Below are 14,855 nucleotides of genomic sequence, written 5' to 3' on the forward strand. Positions count from 1 at the left end.
TTTTTTTACAGAAATTTTAGCGCTATGCTTCCGCCACCTTAAGTTCACTCTATGCTGCCTTTGAAATCTAACTGCTATGTGATTGCGACTTTACTTTTTTAATTTTATTTTTTTTACTATTTCAAGCGCTGTGTTTATATTTCGCAAAACTATTTCTTATCAATTAAAAGAAATTTATGAATAATGCGCAACTTATCGTTGAATTCAGTGTATTGGAAGAAATTACCAAGCCCCTTTGCTAGCTTGCACGTATGTATGTACATCAGGGTGGTAAAAAAGTAAAGTCGGAATTTTGTTGTTGTTGTTTTGTTTATCAAAAACTATTTGGAGGTCGCTTAAAGCGCTCAAAGTTTTCCATGTACTTTAAATGGGAAAAAGAATTTTTTGTAGAAATAGTATAGGATTCTTGAAAATCAATACTTTTGGGTCGGAAACATCGTTTCTCCTCAAGAGACTTCCAATAGCAATACCCAATAGGTCCCCTCAAAACCTCGAATGGGTCTTCCATTGCATTTTTTGAGGTTTTCAAGGGTCCTATAAAAAAATAGCTTATAGTACCCTAATGTGCATACATACATACATATGTACCATAAGTAAATAGATGTATGTATTTATTTATTATTTATTTTTAATCAAATTGCTACTCAATTCCGGAAAAATTTCTTTTTATTTCTTTTTATTAGCTTTGAAGGAAAATACCAGTATTTAGATTAAAAATAAAATGCAAAAAAAATGCATGTTGCTTATGCCACATAGTTCGGTGTTCTAATGCAACCTTCTGGGAAGTTTAGCTGTAAACTCTAGAAGAAATTTTGTAATTAACTATTCACTGTTATTGTTCTTCTACTCCTTATGGCAGTACATGTAATAATTTGCGGCCTCGGGCCAGAATTAGAAAGCTTCATCGAGAGGCTTTTTCTTAGAGAAATTCCGATGTGCGCTTAAAGCAAATTCTGAAATTAATTTTTGATAACTCAAAAAGTGAACATAATTTTTTGTCGTTTAAAACTGGACATAATTTTCGGTCATAAAACAACTGGTCATCATTTTCGGTCACATAAAAATGGTCATAGCAAAAGAGGACCTTAATTTTTGCTTATTTAAAAACAAGACATACATTTTTGGTCATAGAAAAACAGAACATAAAAAACAGACATAAATTGGTCATACCAAAACTGAATCGCTTTATAAAAACGATTTTTTTTTTGTTGCTTATAAATTGGGCATAATTTTTCTCTGGCTTAAAAATTTTACATAAAATACAAAATAAAAACAAGACATAAATTTTCGTTGTGAAAAAGCAGGGCATAAATTTCTGACATTTTAAAAACTGGACATAAATTTTTGGTTATTTTTTAATTTTACAAAACAAAAACAAGACATAAACTTTTGTCATGAGAAAACCGGCAATAAATTTCTGGCATTTTAACACCTGTGCACAAATTTTTAGTTATGTCAAAACTGAAGAAAAATGTTTGGTCGCTTTATAAAAGCTATTCGTCTTTTACGCATTAAAGCCCTTCCTACAGTTCTCAGCTCGCAAAAAGACTCACATTTTTGGCAAAATGGTCCCATTCCAACAGAATTTTCTCAGAGCCACAAAAAAATTAAAGCTGTCTGGGCTTCCGCTTTGACGCCGCTTTCTCTACTTGCTATAGGCATCCACTTTATCGAAAGTACTGCTACGTAATCAAAGCAATTTTATGCACTGAATGCGGATACATTTTATTAAAACGAAAAAACCGTAGTATACTAAGAGATACAGAAGCAGATAACTAGTATTGTACAAAATAATAAAAAAATATATATATTCAAACACTATTTCGCAATAGTCTCCTCGATCCACTGCCGATAAGCTCCAACACGTGTATAAATGCCACGCGTCCTCGTCTTTCCACAATTGCCAGTGCCAAACGAAACCAAACCAATCAAATGATAAGCCACTTTGCCATTCTCTGTCTCCAGTAGCATAAGTGGCCCACCAGAATCACCATGACAAGAATCGGTACCAATTCCAGCCGCGCATATTTGCTTATCACCAATTGTAATTCGACTACGCAAGTTATTTAAACCACACTGAGTGGCAGTCATAACTGTGACAATTGTTTTTAATTTGATTTCACTATGTGAGCTCCTTTCAGTTGCTCCCCAACCGACAATTTCCGCTGCGGCACCTTCATATCTCGCCGCTTGCTGACTCGCCGTCAAAGGTAGGCATATGGGGCTTATAAAATCTGTATAATCCACGCTTTCTGCTAAACGCAACAAAGCTATATCATTTACTTTAGAACCGCTGCTGTATTGCGGATGAATTGTTGTTGTCTGCACATCGATATCTCGATGCGCTGGCGCACAAAATGTATTGCCATTATTGTCATATTCACAGTCCTGCTCCGTTCTGGTATTCCATTCACCCAAACGCACACCAGTGAGATGCCAATCTCTCGGCAGATCACGTTCGGCTATACAATGCGCTGCGGTGAGTATGAAATTTGTGTTAATGAGAGAACCGCCGCATAGAAAATCTAAGTCGTCATCGCCTGCAAAGTTATAGTTAATGAGTTTGGAGATTTATTTTTCTTTTGTAAAGTTTAGCAGTGCCTACTATTGGTATAAAGCAGCAGCGCTGTCCAGGGATATTCGTCGATACTGGTTTCATTACCACCAAATATACGATTTCCAATATTAGCTCTGCCACACGCTGGCGGGGACGGTAAGCTCATTGGATTTGCCGGTGCAACGGTGTAATTTTTCTGAAAAGTGTATATTGTTAGAAAGTCACTGAATTTTTCATCTAAAATTGAACTAAATATGTAACTTAACTAGATTTCTGTTCACTAAACATGTACTATAAAAAATTCACACAGTTTCTGTTTGTGCGTTGGGTTTGAGACCCGCCCCGTAAAATTGACTCCTAATGTAAAATAAGAAAAAGCTTCGGATTAGACCCCCTTATTTTCGTAACGATGATGGCGAACGTTTTAAAGATAATCATCAGCAATATCTGGACGTTCACAATTTTGATTTCAGGGTGGAAGAGGCGTGATATTTAGTCCTACTTTCAGAAAATTCGGTACTACGAAACGTCCGACAGCAGATTTATACTGATCGACTTGGCCGTGGTAGCCTATAGCACTAGGTTTCAGTATAAAAGAACTCAAGGTGGCTCCAAATCAAAAAACGGCAAACGAAGTAGACGATGTTGTGATAGACGGAAGGAACGTATTCAGTATTCTAGACGTACGTGCGATCTAAACGCTAAACAGCGATTAGGGCAACTATCTTTTTACGGCTATGGCATATTCACCTGCCCTCACTGCTCGCAGAGAGTGCTCTTCAACAAACTAACATATGTATGTGAATAAGTATCCACACTTCCTTCCTGAAGAGTCATGTTGTGATCCGGCGAAAATCAAGCTATGTAATACCGATATAGAAGAGGAAAGCAGGAAGTATTTTCTGTGATAAAAAGAGATAGTGGTCGAAATACCTGACTGCGAAGAGCCAGAAATGCTGGCCCATAGAAAGAATGACCGAAAATTGTATCACAAAATTAGGCGACTTACGGGAGCTTTCAAGACTAAAGAAAAATTCTGCCAGAGCAACTACGAGAATCAAGTGACCCATAACATTATGGACGGAACATTTTTGCAATTTGCTAAACTGTTACAGCACTGAAGTCAGCAGAGAAAATGAATCTTCAGCCCAAATCGATAATGACGGAGTCAATATACCATCGTCCGACAACACTATACCATCCGATTGGAATTCAACCAATCCCCAGAGATACATCTATACCAACCACCTCGGGTTCAACCTTCTGAACTGAACCGCCAAGTCTGCAAGGAATATTCGCGAGAGAAGGATCAACACACAACGTCATCGACAAAGGGATGATATCGACAGTACGAAAAGAATATGCCTATCTGCCGCAATTCGTGAATTTGGTATCCACGCAAAACCAGTGCGGCTTCCTCAAGCGCCATTCGATGCCAAACGGCTCAATTGGACACAGATCACTTAGACAATTACAGCGCTAAAAATGAAGAGGATGAATTAGACTTCAATACTACGGCGATTTTTAACCAAAGTAATGTGCTAGAGATTTAAAATTGTGATGAGTTGCGGTGACGACTAGTTACATCGGAAAAATAAAATTGCAATAGTTATAAACGATACATACCTTATCAATGATATTTTCTTTGACATTTTCATTTGGTCCTTCCTCTGTAGAATTGATGATTGCAAAATTAGGAGACATACTCCCCGCTTCCATTGTTATGCCTACGAAACTATCATCAGCTTTTGATAGGGGACAGCACACCTGGCGGCAGAATAGGTCAGTTATTAAAAATAAATCAAATTATTAATAGTTGAGTCATTCACCAAAACATTTCTGTTCGCATATCCGCATTTACTGTGTATTAAGAAAGTAGTTTCTTCGTGTGTTCTGTTGTATTTTCTAACCAAATCAAGCAAAAATTTACAACCTCCAATCGGTATGCATTTTCCTGGAGTGCTGCTTGGTGGTTGGCACAATGGCGGTGGGGAAATTACTAAAAGATTTGTGAGAATGTAAAACATACAAAGAAAGTATGTACAAGTCAAAAAAGTGCGAAATCTTGAACATAATATAGCTGGACGACAGCCAGTTCGAAAACGCCCTATCTCAGAAAACTTTTCAAGAACGCCCTAATTCAGAATTTAATTGAAAAACGCCATATTTTAGAATTTTATTGAAAACACCCTCTCTCCTTATTTGTTTAGATCTCAGAATTTGGCTGGAGAACGCCCTATCTCAAACGAAAATACATTGAAAATGTTTGAAGATAGGACGTTTTTGAATCGCCAGATGAGAAAGTGCGTTTTTAAATATAATTCTAAAATAGGACTTTCTTCAACCAAATTCTGAGTAGGGCGTTGTTGTTTGGTTTCTGAGATAGGGCGTTTTCAAACTTCCTGCAGAGATAGGTCGATCTTCGACTCAGCCATCGATGGGCGACTATCAGGCAAAGCCATCTTATTTGATAGTCCATAACGATAGATGTTGCTTACCTGTCGCGATTGTCGTGGCCGTCTGCTGGATTTCTGATACAGTTGGATGTACCGGACAACAAGCCTTAAATCAAGTATTTGTTTAGCCATGCATGTTTACACGTTAAAATTGATATAAATTATTTTATGCGAAAATTGTATGAGCTTACCATAAACTCTCCATTTATATATCCGCATTGACTCTTTTGCAGAAAGCTTGTTTCATTAGATGATCTCGTTGATTTCCGCACCAGATTCATTAAGACGCTGCAACCCTTAATAGGTTTACATAATCCAAGAACAGAGTTTGGTGTCTGGCAGGTACTATCTACAAGTTGCAGGAGAGAAAAAGGAAACCCTTTCACTTGCATAAAAAAAAAATTATCTAAATAAATTTTATAGGCATAAATTATGAAATTATAAAATTTCGGTAGACTTAGTTATGATAATATGAGAGATACCAATCCATCTAAGTTTAGCTTAAAATGGTTTCAGGGAGACGCCGCGTGAACGTAAATTTTCCGGGATACTCTACGGTCGGTTTTTAATATTTCCAACGCTAATTTTGACTACTTTAATGCATTTTAAAGTAGTCAAAATCAAATACGGAGTCATACAATTGACTTGCTGCTTGCACACAACTCAAACCGAACATTCGAAAGCATATTTACATGTCTGGCTTTAGCTGAGCGTGCAGATATGCCTGCTGTTACTTGTTAGCTTCCAGAAGGTCCGGGTTCGAATCTAGTGAGGGGCATCATGTTAAAGTGATTATAAAAAATTTCGTTTTGTGTATCCGATCTATGAAAAAGCATCTGTGAAGTGCAAAACGAAAGCGTATTTAAACGAAACATACCGACTTTGAAGCGTTTTAAGCCAAATGCATTTTAAAGTAGTTGAAATCAAATGCAGAGTCGGATAATTGACTGCTTCCTAGGGCATCGCCATATTAAAGTAAACAGTTCGTTCCAAAGAAGAAAGTCAGAACTTCAATTAGTTGTGGTGGGTAAAAAAACTGGTATGCAGGGCGGTGAAATATCCAAATCAAGCTCCAATGCTCTCAAACAAATACTTTCTAAGGCATTTTTACGTCATGAAAATCGTATCTGTATAGCCAGTGCCACGCACCTAGATATGCCAAAACCATTCTTAGCCTATGACTGTTCTTGGGATGCCTGCAGTAGGTGTGCCAAATTTAGTTATGATCGGTTTAGGACGAAACTCCATACATACCTACCTACATACATACAGTCAGATCAAAATCTAGTTTTATACGAAAGAAAATGCGCAAAGAAAAAAATTCTAGATAATCAACGGTAATTTTAAGAGTTGCTCTTTGCTTTACTAACAATGGATGGGCTACAAAACTGCGTACTCGATTTTTTTTTTAAGATTTTGAGTAAAAAGTTTGAAATTTTGATGATATTTTTTTAATTTTTATGAATTTTATATAAAGTGGGAAATTTTGCTTTAAGCGAGTGTGAGGAGGAGACGCGTACCTATAATCGAAAGAGTAACTTCAACTTTAAAGCTCACGTTATATATAACTTTAAAGCTCACGTTATATATAAAGGTAGGATTAAAAATGCAGCTATATGTAAAGTTAAGCATTTGTTTTATCGGATTTTGACATATGTGCTATGTTCCTTGGTTGTAAACCAATTTAAAACTGATAATAAAATGCTTTACTTAAGATGCAATAATAAATTTTAATGCAACCTTTAAATATAAAGTAAGCTTTAATGCTACAGGTTACTTGATAAAACGGCACTTAAGAATACTCTATCCTCTAATTTTTTAGATTTTGATACAGGTTTCAGTGCCATAGTACAGACTTCTTAAACATCGGGTAAAAAAAATATCTACCTAAATAGTCAAATTTACTTACAAGTAGGTTTTGGAGTTACTCGATTTTCCTCTTTTAGACAGCAAACCTATGAAAATTATTATAATATAAAATAAGAAATTTAAGTTTTTGATTTAAAATTCTTACGTAGTGTATATTATTGGCAACGCCACATTTTCGTCTTCTAATAAAATATATGTCTGCTACTTGTAGATCTGGTTTCAAAGCAATTTTAAATAAGCTATCACAATTCTGCAAAGGAATGCAGTCACCATATGTTCCTTCATATGTTCGGCAGGCATTGTCAATAGCATCTATGAGTTAGACGTTCGAATAAATATTTATATTGAAAGAAAATGACTAAACATAAAATTCTCTGTCGCTACTTACAACCAGCGATCTCAGTGAAGATAAGAAAACCGCTCAACATTAAAATCGCTCTAAGTTCCATTGTTTATTGAATCGAACTTGCAATTATATTAAACAGTGACTACCTCTCCCTACAACGATCACTAGCGAACTGTTTTGAGTTATTTTCTGCAGTGAAAATAAAATCACTTTCTTCGTTTTGTATGCAAAAGAGGAAATTTCTTTATTGCTCTGCAATCAGTGAAATGCCTAGTAGATGCATATGTTTTTCATTCAGAAATTTTTATAAAATAAAGGGTGGTTCAACCGCGTGTATAGGTTTGATTTATATAAAAATCAATATACTCCAGATAGTAGGGGCTTATTTTTGGGTTTTCTCTCAGACCTCGGGATCTATTTTAAAGAACTCTGAAATTTCAAAGATATAATTATTAATGGATTAATTTAAAATTGAAAATTCAAAATATTAAAAAAAATAATAAATAAATTTGAATAACCCCATGTGGGTATTACATACATGAGAAAATTCTGCAGAATTGAAAAGGATAAAGTTTTTGTGCACAAGGACGGAAAATTATTGTAAATGTGCTCTTAAAATTTGTATTATTTAACATCTTTGATAGTTTGAAATATTTATTTTTGAAAATATTACATGTTAAAGTCTAATATATACACTTCTTTTCAATACATATTCGACATTCGACCTTGCAATCCCAAACATTTTAATTTTTCTAAATTCCACAGAATATCTTCATGTGTTTTAAATTGTTTTTGCTTTTTGTCGCACGGTGAAATATAGAGCCTAGAAAAGTGTGCAAATAAAATATTTACCCTGTGGGGAAAATCTATAGTTCTGAACTGGTGCGCTTCTTGTACATTTAGACCTAGTACTGGTTAGCGATAAATCTCTTTTGCATGCAAACAACTGGCGAGTTTAACATGGCGATGCCCTAGGAAGTGTCAATTGCCCCCGCTGCCCCCACCCATATATCGATAGTTCCGAACTAGCCCTAAAATCTATCGTTCCGTGCCAGTTCTAAATTCGTTACCTTATATATAGATTTCTAATGAAAAAAGTGAAATAAAATAGTTTTTTAAAAGTACCACAATACGCTGATTTTGAACTGGTGTGGATCTATGTGCTTACTATCGGTCTGGGTCGTTTTTGGCGTTGAAGATCTAGTACGGAACTAGGAATTTGATTCACAAGTTCGCGTTTCCCGTTAGGGTAAATAACAACTAACAATATGCACAATAAGAATAATCTGTGTTCCCACTTTGGACAATGCACTAATAATTTATTTTCGTTTTGCTAGCCGACGAAAACGCCTAAAAGTATGCTACGGTTTTTGAGGCTCAAAGATCATCCGCACAACATTACCGACGTACACTTTAGTTAGGTTTGTAACCCATTGATCACGCCGTTATGGCAGTGCGACAAAAGCCTATCGTACAGTGCTCAGATGTCACTTCGATTGCAATAGAATTAGGATGTTTTTTAAATTTACTCATTTACACGTGGAATATTCAAGTGGAGATACAGGCAAACCGAGTGCAGTAATGTGTTTGGTGCAAATCTGTATTCGGGAACAAGCTTTTGTGTTTTGTTTGTTCTCACATGAGATCAATGCAATCTGGTTGCGTAGGAACATGTTTAAGTTCAGGGTTTCTATGAAGAATGGGCCGTAGAGAAGCATAAGTGTAAGCATTACGTGCGCTATGAGTACAATATCAAGAGTTAGCCTCAATGATCTTATAGATATAGTACTTCAAACTGGCTGTAGAAGGAATGGATCGTTAGCTTGATGCGGCTGCCTTCATCCAAAGTAACACCAATTCAGAGCTCGAATTCGAATTGTATGCCAAGGATTTCTCGAAAACGATTTTGTGGGGTTCGGCTTCCACATATTTGCCATCAGAATAGGCGTGCGCGATCCATCTTTTTCTATCTTGTATCCAGTATCAGTGTTGCCAGAACTTTTTGGGCCGACCGGCTAGATTGGCAAAAAAAAGCGGCTAAAAACGGCTAAAATGTTTTAGTGAAATTTCACATAGACTCGGGCAAAAAACGGCTAAAATGTTTTAGTGAAAATCCATATGCTTTATTTAAATAAATCGCAAGAAACGAAAGACAAGTTAAGACCATTAATTTATATCGAGTGTATATTCCTCATCATCAAATGAATCACTATTGTATATATCACCTGAATTCATTAATTTTAAGAGATCGTCATCTACAGTAAAATTATGGCAGCATTTTTCTTCACGTTTTAAACCGTATCTTATATATAAAATAGCGTTTAACGTTTTAACGCACATTGGATTTCTTTGCTTAGTTTTTATTATATTCATTGAACTAGATATTCGCTCTACTTCTGCATTACTTATAGGCAAAACAAGAAAACTAAAAACTAGGTTGCAAAGGTCAGCAAAAGGGTTTTCTCCAAGGGCATTTCGAAATTGATAAACTTCGGCCCAAAATTTTACAGTTAAGTCTAAATTACTCCAGGTATGTAACGTTAACCGTTGCCATTGCATCTCTATGGATGTTATCTCGTCGGCATTATATTTGTGTTTTTGTTGCTGTAGTTGAACAAATACTTTTGGTTTAATAACTCTTAATGCATTTCCAACCGAAAAAAGTAAATTTTTTTTAGTGTGGCAATATTTGTAGGGAGGCGTTGGCGTAATTTCTTTATTAAAGTGATAATAAAATAGCGACCATTTTCTCGAATTATTTTCTCGGCTTCGTGGTCAAAAGCGTTTGTGATTACTTTTGTTTTTAATTACTCTTCAAAACTGTGATAAAACTGAGTAAATGGAGCAAGGTATAGTTCCAACGGGGAGCATATAGGATTAAATGTGTCCGCGCTAATAACCACTAGGGAGCATAGATGCGAAAGTAAAACATTGAGTTCATTAAAAATCTTCATTGGGTCTGCATTATTGCTTTCGAACAACTTGTTTACTTTTTGCACCTGAAAATTAGGCAAATAGTAAAATCGGCTAAAAACGGCTAACTTTTTTTTACAAACCGGCTAACAAATCGGCTGCCGGCTAGATCGAATTTTCTCCGGCTAGTTGCTATCAAAACCGGCTAAATCTAGCCGGAAAACGGCTAAAATGGCAACGCTGTCCAGTATACTTCCTAGGATTTTTAGGAAGAGAGGAGAAAGACTGATCGATAAAAAATCATTAGGCTTCATAAGAGAGGCTCTGCCTACCTTCGGTATACAGAAGACCTTTACCAATATCCATGCTTTTGGTATGTATCTCAGGTTTAGACTAATTTTTCCAAAAATATATATATATCTGTAAAATAAACTTTTCGCGACGAACACATTTTAGCAAATTAATGCTTGTCCCTACCAGGGTTGAACTACTTCCTTACACTCAAAACCTCCAAGTATTTGTTTTGCTGTGTTTATGTTATTTTGTAAAAGTCAACACGCAAATGTGCGTGTGTGTGTGTGCATTGCCCTTATTACTTATGCAACATGATTTTAAGCGACAAATGATCGCAGGGATAAAGTCACTCTGTAACAATAAGCAGATGAACAAAAAAAAAAACACTACAATAACAACAATAGCAAACGACTTACAAATGCGTGTTGCATGCGTGCCAACGGAAGCAGTTGCAACAGCAACAATAATAAAAACCGGATTTTATATAAGCAACTAAAGCTGCTTGCAGTAACAACTACATACAAAGAGAATTGAGCTTGGCTAGCTTTCCTGAAAATTCACACATACATATGTACGTATGTTCGTACTGGCGCATGTATGTATGTATGTACATATGCAGTTATGTAAATTTGTGCAAGTAAATTGTGGCAATACATTTGCTGGCAATGTTGCCACTACTTTGCTATTGTTGTCATTACCATTGTTGTCATCATTGCAGTTGGCGTTGCCGTTGCCATTGCCTTCGTTCTATTGTTGTTGTTATTATTTTTGTCGTTGTCATACTACTGTTACAGTTATCAACATTATTACGCTTATTGTTGCCACTCACAAGCGTTTATGGTTTTTGTTGTTGCCTTCTTGTTATTGTTATTTTTGTTGTTATTGCAACTGATTTGTTACATTTGTAATTTTGTTTTTTGTTGTGCTTGTTTGTTTCATTGTAACTGCATGACGACTATGATGTTTTTGTTATTGTTGCGGGTGGGAATTGTTATTCTTCTTTGTGTTGTGGTTAGTTATTCACCCTTGCGCCTCGTCTGTACAAGTTTTGACGCCCTTAAAAAAGTGCCAATCGTATACCATTTACGAACAAGACGAATATGTTGCTTAAAAATGCAGTTTAGAAGAAAATATCTTGAATGTCCAAAATGCGAACTTATTTTTCTCCTGAATAGGAAATCTACAAAGTTGTTGTGAAAAATTCATGTGCATATACTTTAACTTTTTATCATTTTTGGTAGACTATTCGAGTGGGTAAGCTCGCTCGCTTTCTTTTCTACAACTAAATGGTTGATAAGATTCTAGACATGCCTATTAACATGTTTTGAGATTTTTTCTGGGAAGAATGGCACTAGTAGTATTCAAAGGGCAAAGGAAGTCGGTGTTGTGCCAATTGATTTTTAAACAGGTGGCAACCTTCTAACACTTAAGTTAAGAAACAAACCCATTTTGAATTATAGCTATTTTGTAATAAATGATTTAGTTTTTGAAAAGGTATGAATTAAATTTTTTAAAGGTGGCAACTCTTTGCAAAAAGTAAAACCGCAGTGCACATCTGCAGCCAAGACTTTTAATTTGATACCTCATTTTTAAAAGCCGATAATAAATAATTTCAACTTAATTTTTTAAAAGATGGCAACTCTTTTCGGAAAGTGAAAATGAACGGTTCAGATTACTTGGACAAAAAATCCCTTTACGTATTATATATTTAGATATAGATTTTTCAAACCCCATTCGATTGATACCCGAATTTTAATAATCCATTTAACTTACTTAACCCTGTTACAATACCTCAAAAATATTTTTTGTCTTCAAACTAAAATCTTCTTAACACTCTTTCGTTTGACATCATTATTTGGACATTTCATATAACTTGTGAATAAGTTAACTAAATTCGACATTGCAAGCAGTTGGCAACCCTCTTCAAAATATTTACAAACGACTACCTTCTGAATATTTTCGTTAGGCGGCCATATATTGAAACATATTCTCCTAACTAATTTCCTTAATTCAAATTGCATTTAATTTTTTAAACAGGTGGCAACCCTCCTAAATTTAAGTTAAGAAACAAAGTCTTCAAAACCATTTCCATTGATATACATTTTGTAATAATTGATTTTTTTTAGAAAATTTTTAAAAGGTGGCAACAAAAAATCCCTTCGCGTATTATATATCATCACCTGAAATGCAAAAAGACGTAACAACATCGTAAATGAAATGGAAAAGTCGTGTCTAATTTTTTAGATTTTTTTCATAAAATGATGTGGAGAGTTGTAATTCGATGAAATCCATCATATAAATCAAAAAGTTAATTTTGAATTTTTTATTAGTTATGACATTTTGCATTTCAAAGATGATGTTTGTTACGTCTTTTTGCATTTCAGGTGGCGTTATATATGTAGATGAGTGGTCCAATGAAAATACGCAAAGGTTTTTTGTATGAAAAATGAACAGGAAAGAAAGTTACTCATACGCCATGTACACCTGAGTAATACGCTTTTCTTCTCATATTTCATACAAACAATCTTTGTGCATTTTCATTTGACCACTCATTATTTCTTATTTAGCCATCGATTTTCTTCATCAGTAACTTGGTGTTTTTTTTTTGTAACAGAAGAGGCCTTAGTACAAATGCAAAAATTTGCACAGAACCTGCTATTTTTTAAACTTTTCTTCTGTTAAAGTTTGATTTTTTCATTTTTTCATTGAAAAAAAAACAAATTGGAATGATTAATTAATTTGTGAAAATCTATCAGTCACTTCGGAAAGTGATGTATATGTGGTTTTATTGGCTTTGATTTGAGGTATCTTCTTTTAAGATTATTCATTTGGTTTGTAAGATATACGTGATTAAGTGGAAGCACTTTTTGTTTTAAGCTGAATAACGGTAAATTGCAAATATCTCGAAAACGTATCCATCTGGAGAATAAATACCAAGCTAAAATTTGTGATCCAGTGTTATAGCAAATTGAATGGGCTTTACTAATGTAAAAAATTTTCGATCATGTCCAAAAGATTTTTTTCAGATCTCATTCGGATGCAGCGAACAAACGTACATACTTAAGGAATTATGGTCAAAAGCCACAGCTCGGATTTCTTGTCGACTAGGATACATGCATAGATTAGCAATATGCATAAATATTTATTTTTTATTTTTATTTATTGATTTGATTTCCCTAGCCACCATATTCCTTTTCATGAAAGGTATAATTACATATCTATTTGCAGATCTTCAATGGTTTTGACTGTTGTTGATCCTGTTGCTTTCATTATTGCTGTGACATCGTACAAGTTAGTGTCGGTGTAGCTTCAAATATAAGCAGATAGATGCATATGTATGTACCCACGGATTGGCAGACTTCATCTAACATGTACAAACATGTGGTTATGCCAGTTCTTCGAAAAGCTGCTGATTGTGAAAGCCCGCTTGCCTGTATGTGTGCATATCTGTAGGTCGCTATGGTAATATTTCTGCATTATGAAGCCGACAAAAATGCACAAACAGATAGTAGTTAGCAAGTATTTTACAACAACACGAATTGCTGCATTGTGCACTCTGCCTAAACCACCCTCCTAAGTAGATACCAAAACACATTGCTCTTACTGTTATTACTACACCAATGTATGTATCCTGGTATACATCTATGTACATATGCGAAGTTTTATTATCTCCGCCTTGTCACAAAATCCATTGTCTGTGCGTATTTTTAGCTTTTTATTAAAATTAGTAGCATAAAACACTCGTCGCTCTCTATAACTCTTTTTACTCCCGGAGCTTATGTTTACTTATGCCACGCAACACACTTTCATGTATGTGTTAGTTAGTTAGATAGCGTTGTCGTCGACATTACCCTGCAGGGAAAACTACCAGTTGTGAACCAGAATGCTACCAGTTTGCGTTTCAGCCCAAACTAGTTCACGTTGTGTCCTTTTTTAATGTTAGCGACTGGTATTTTTGACATGGCGATGTCATAGGAGATGTCAATTGTCCGCTCCTGCATCAGCACGCTACCAATAGAAATAATAGTAGCATCATACCAGTTGACAGGATAGACTGCCTATTCATCCCCCGCGAAAAGCATAATGCCGTCAGAACCAGAATCGGTAGTCTTCACTCGCAAAGCAATTAACCGCATTTTAGTTTTGGTTGTTGCAATTCAAAAGCAGATGTCGCTGATCACATAGGTTGTTCGAAATCGTCGAAATGGTAGGCCGTCGCTTTGGCCCATACTAGTTAATGAACTAGTATTTATACTGGCTGGTTTGGCATTTCACTGCGGAGAACTGTTATAATTATAGTCCATGACGAACTGGTATGATTTCCCCATTTAATACCAGTTTTCTACCTAGAATTTCTACCAACTAGTTTACTCTTTTCTACGAGAAACTAATATAATTATGGTTCATGAATCATATTGAA

The 14,855-nt window shown here is 35.3% G+C and overlaps 1 protein-coding gene across 1 annotated transcript; it reads right to left on the reverse strand.

Annotated features, from left to right (window-relative positions):
- Positions 1 to 1,794: 1,794 nt before the first annotated feature.
- Positions 1,795 to 7,381, reverse strand: LOC118739887 (serine protease easter-like). Its single transcript, XM_036471382.1, has 9 exons — positions 7,271 to 7,381; positions 7,028 to 7,194; positions 6,923 to 6,968; positions 5,205 to 5,362; positions 5,056 to 5,119; positions 4,387 to 4,556; positions 4,184 to 4,324; positions 2,606 to 2,753; positions 1,795 to 2,540 (listed from the first exon to the last, which is right to left on the reverse strand). Exons 1-9 carry the CDS (start codon positions 7,329 to 7,331, stop codon positions 1,819 to 1,821), a joined length of 1,677 nt encoding a protein of 558 aa, XP_036327275.1. The 5' UTR covers positions 7,332 to 7,381; the 3' UTR covers positions 1,795 to 1,818.
- Positions 7,382 to 14,855: the final 7,474 nt, after the last annotated feature.

The sequence above is a fragment of the Rhagoletis pomonella genome, unplaced genomic scaffold (genome assembly GCF_013731165.1).
Source record: "Rhagoletis pomonella isolate Grant_MI unplaced genomic scaffold, Rhpom_1.0 Rhpom_scaffold_00005, whole genome shotgun sequence".
Taxonomy (NCBI): Eukaryota; Metazoa; Arthropoda; class Insecta; order Diptera; family Tephritidae; genus Rhagoletis; species Rhagoletis pomonella.

Excerpts from the sequence above, each read along its gene's own strand:
- LOC118739887 (XM_036471382.1), bottom strand. The coding sequence starts at position 7,331 with ATGGAACTTAGAGCGATTTTAATGTTGAGCGGTTTTCTTATCTTCACT. Across the intron at positions 7,195-7,270 it reads CTTCACTGAGATCGCTGGTT|ATGCTATTGACAATGCCTGC; the intron begins GTAAGTAGCGAC and ends TCTAACTCATAG. Across the intron at positions 5,120-5,204 it reads ATATAAATGGAGAGTTTATG|GCTTGTTGTCCGGTACATCC; the intron begins GTAAGCTCATAC and ends ACTTGATTTAAG.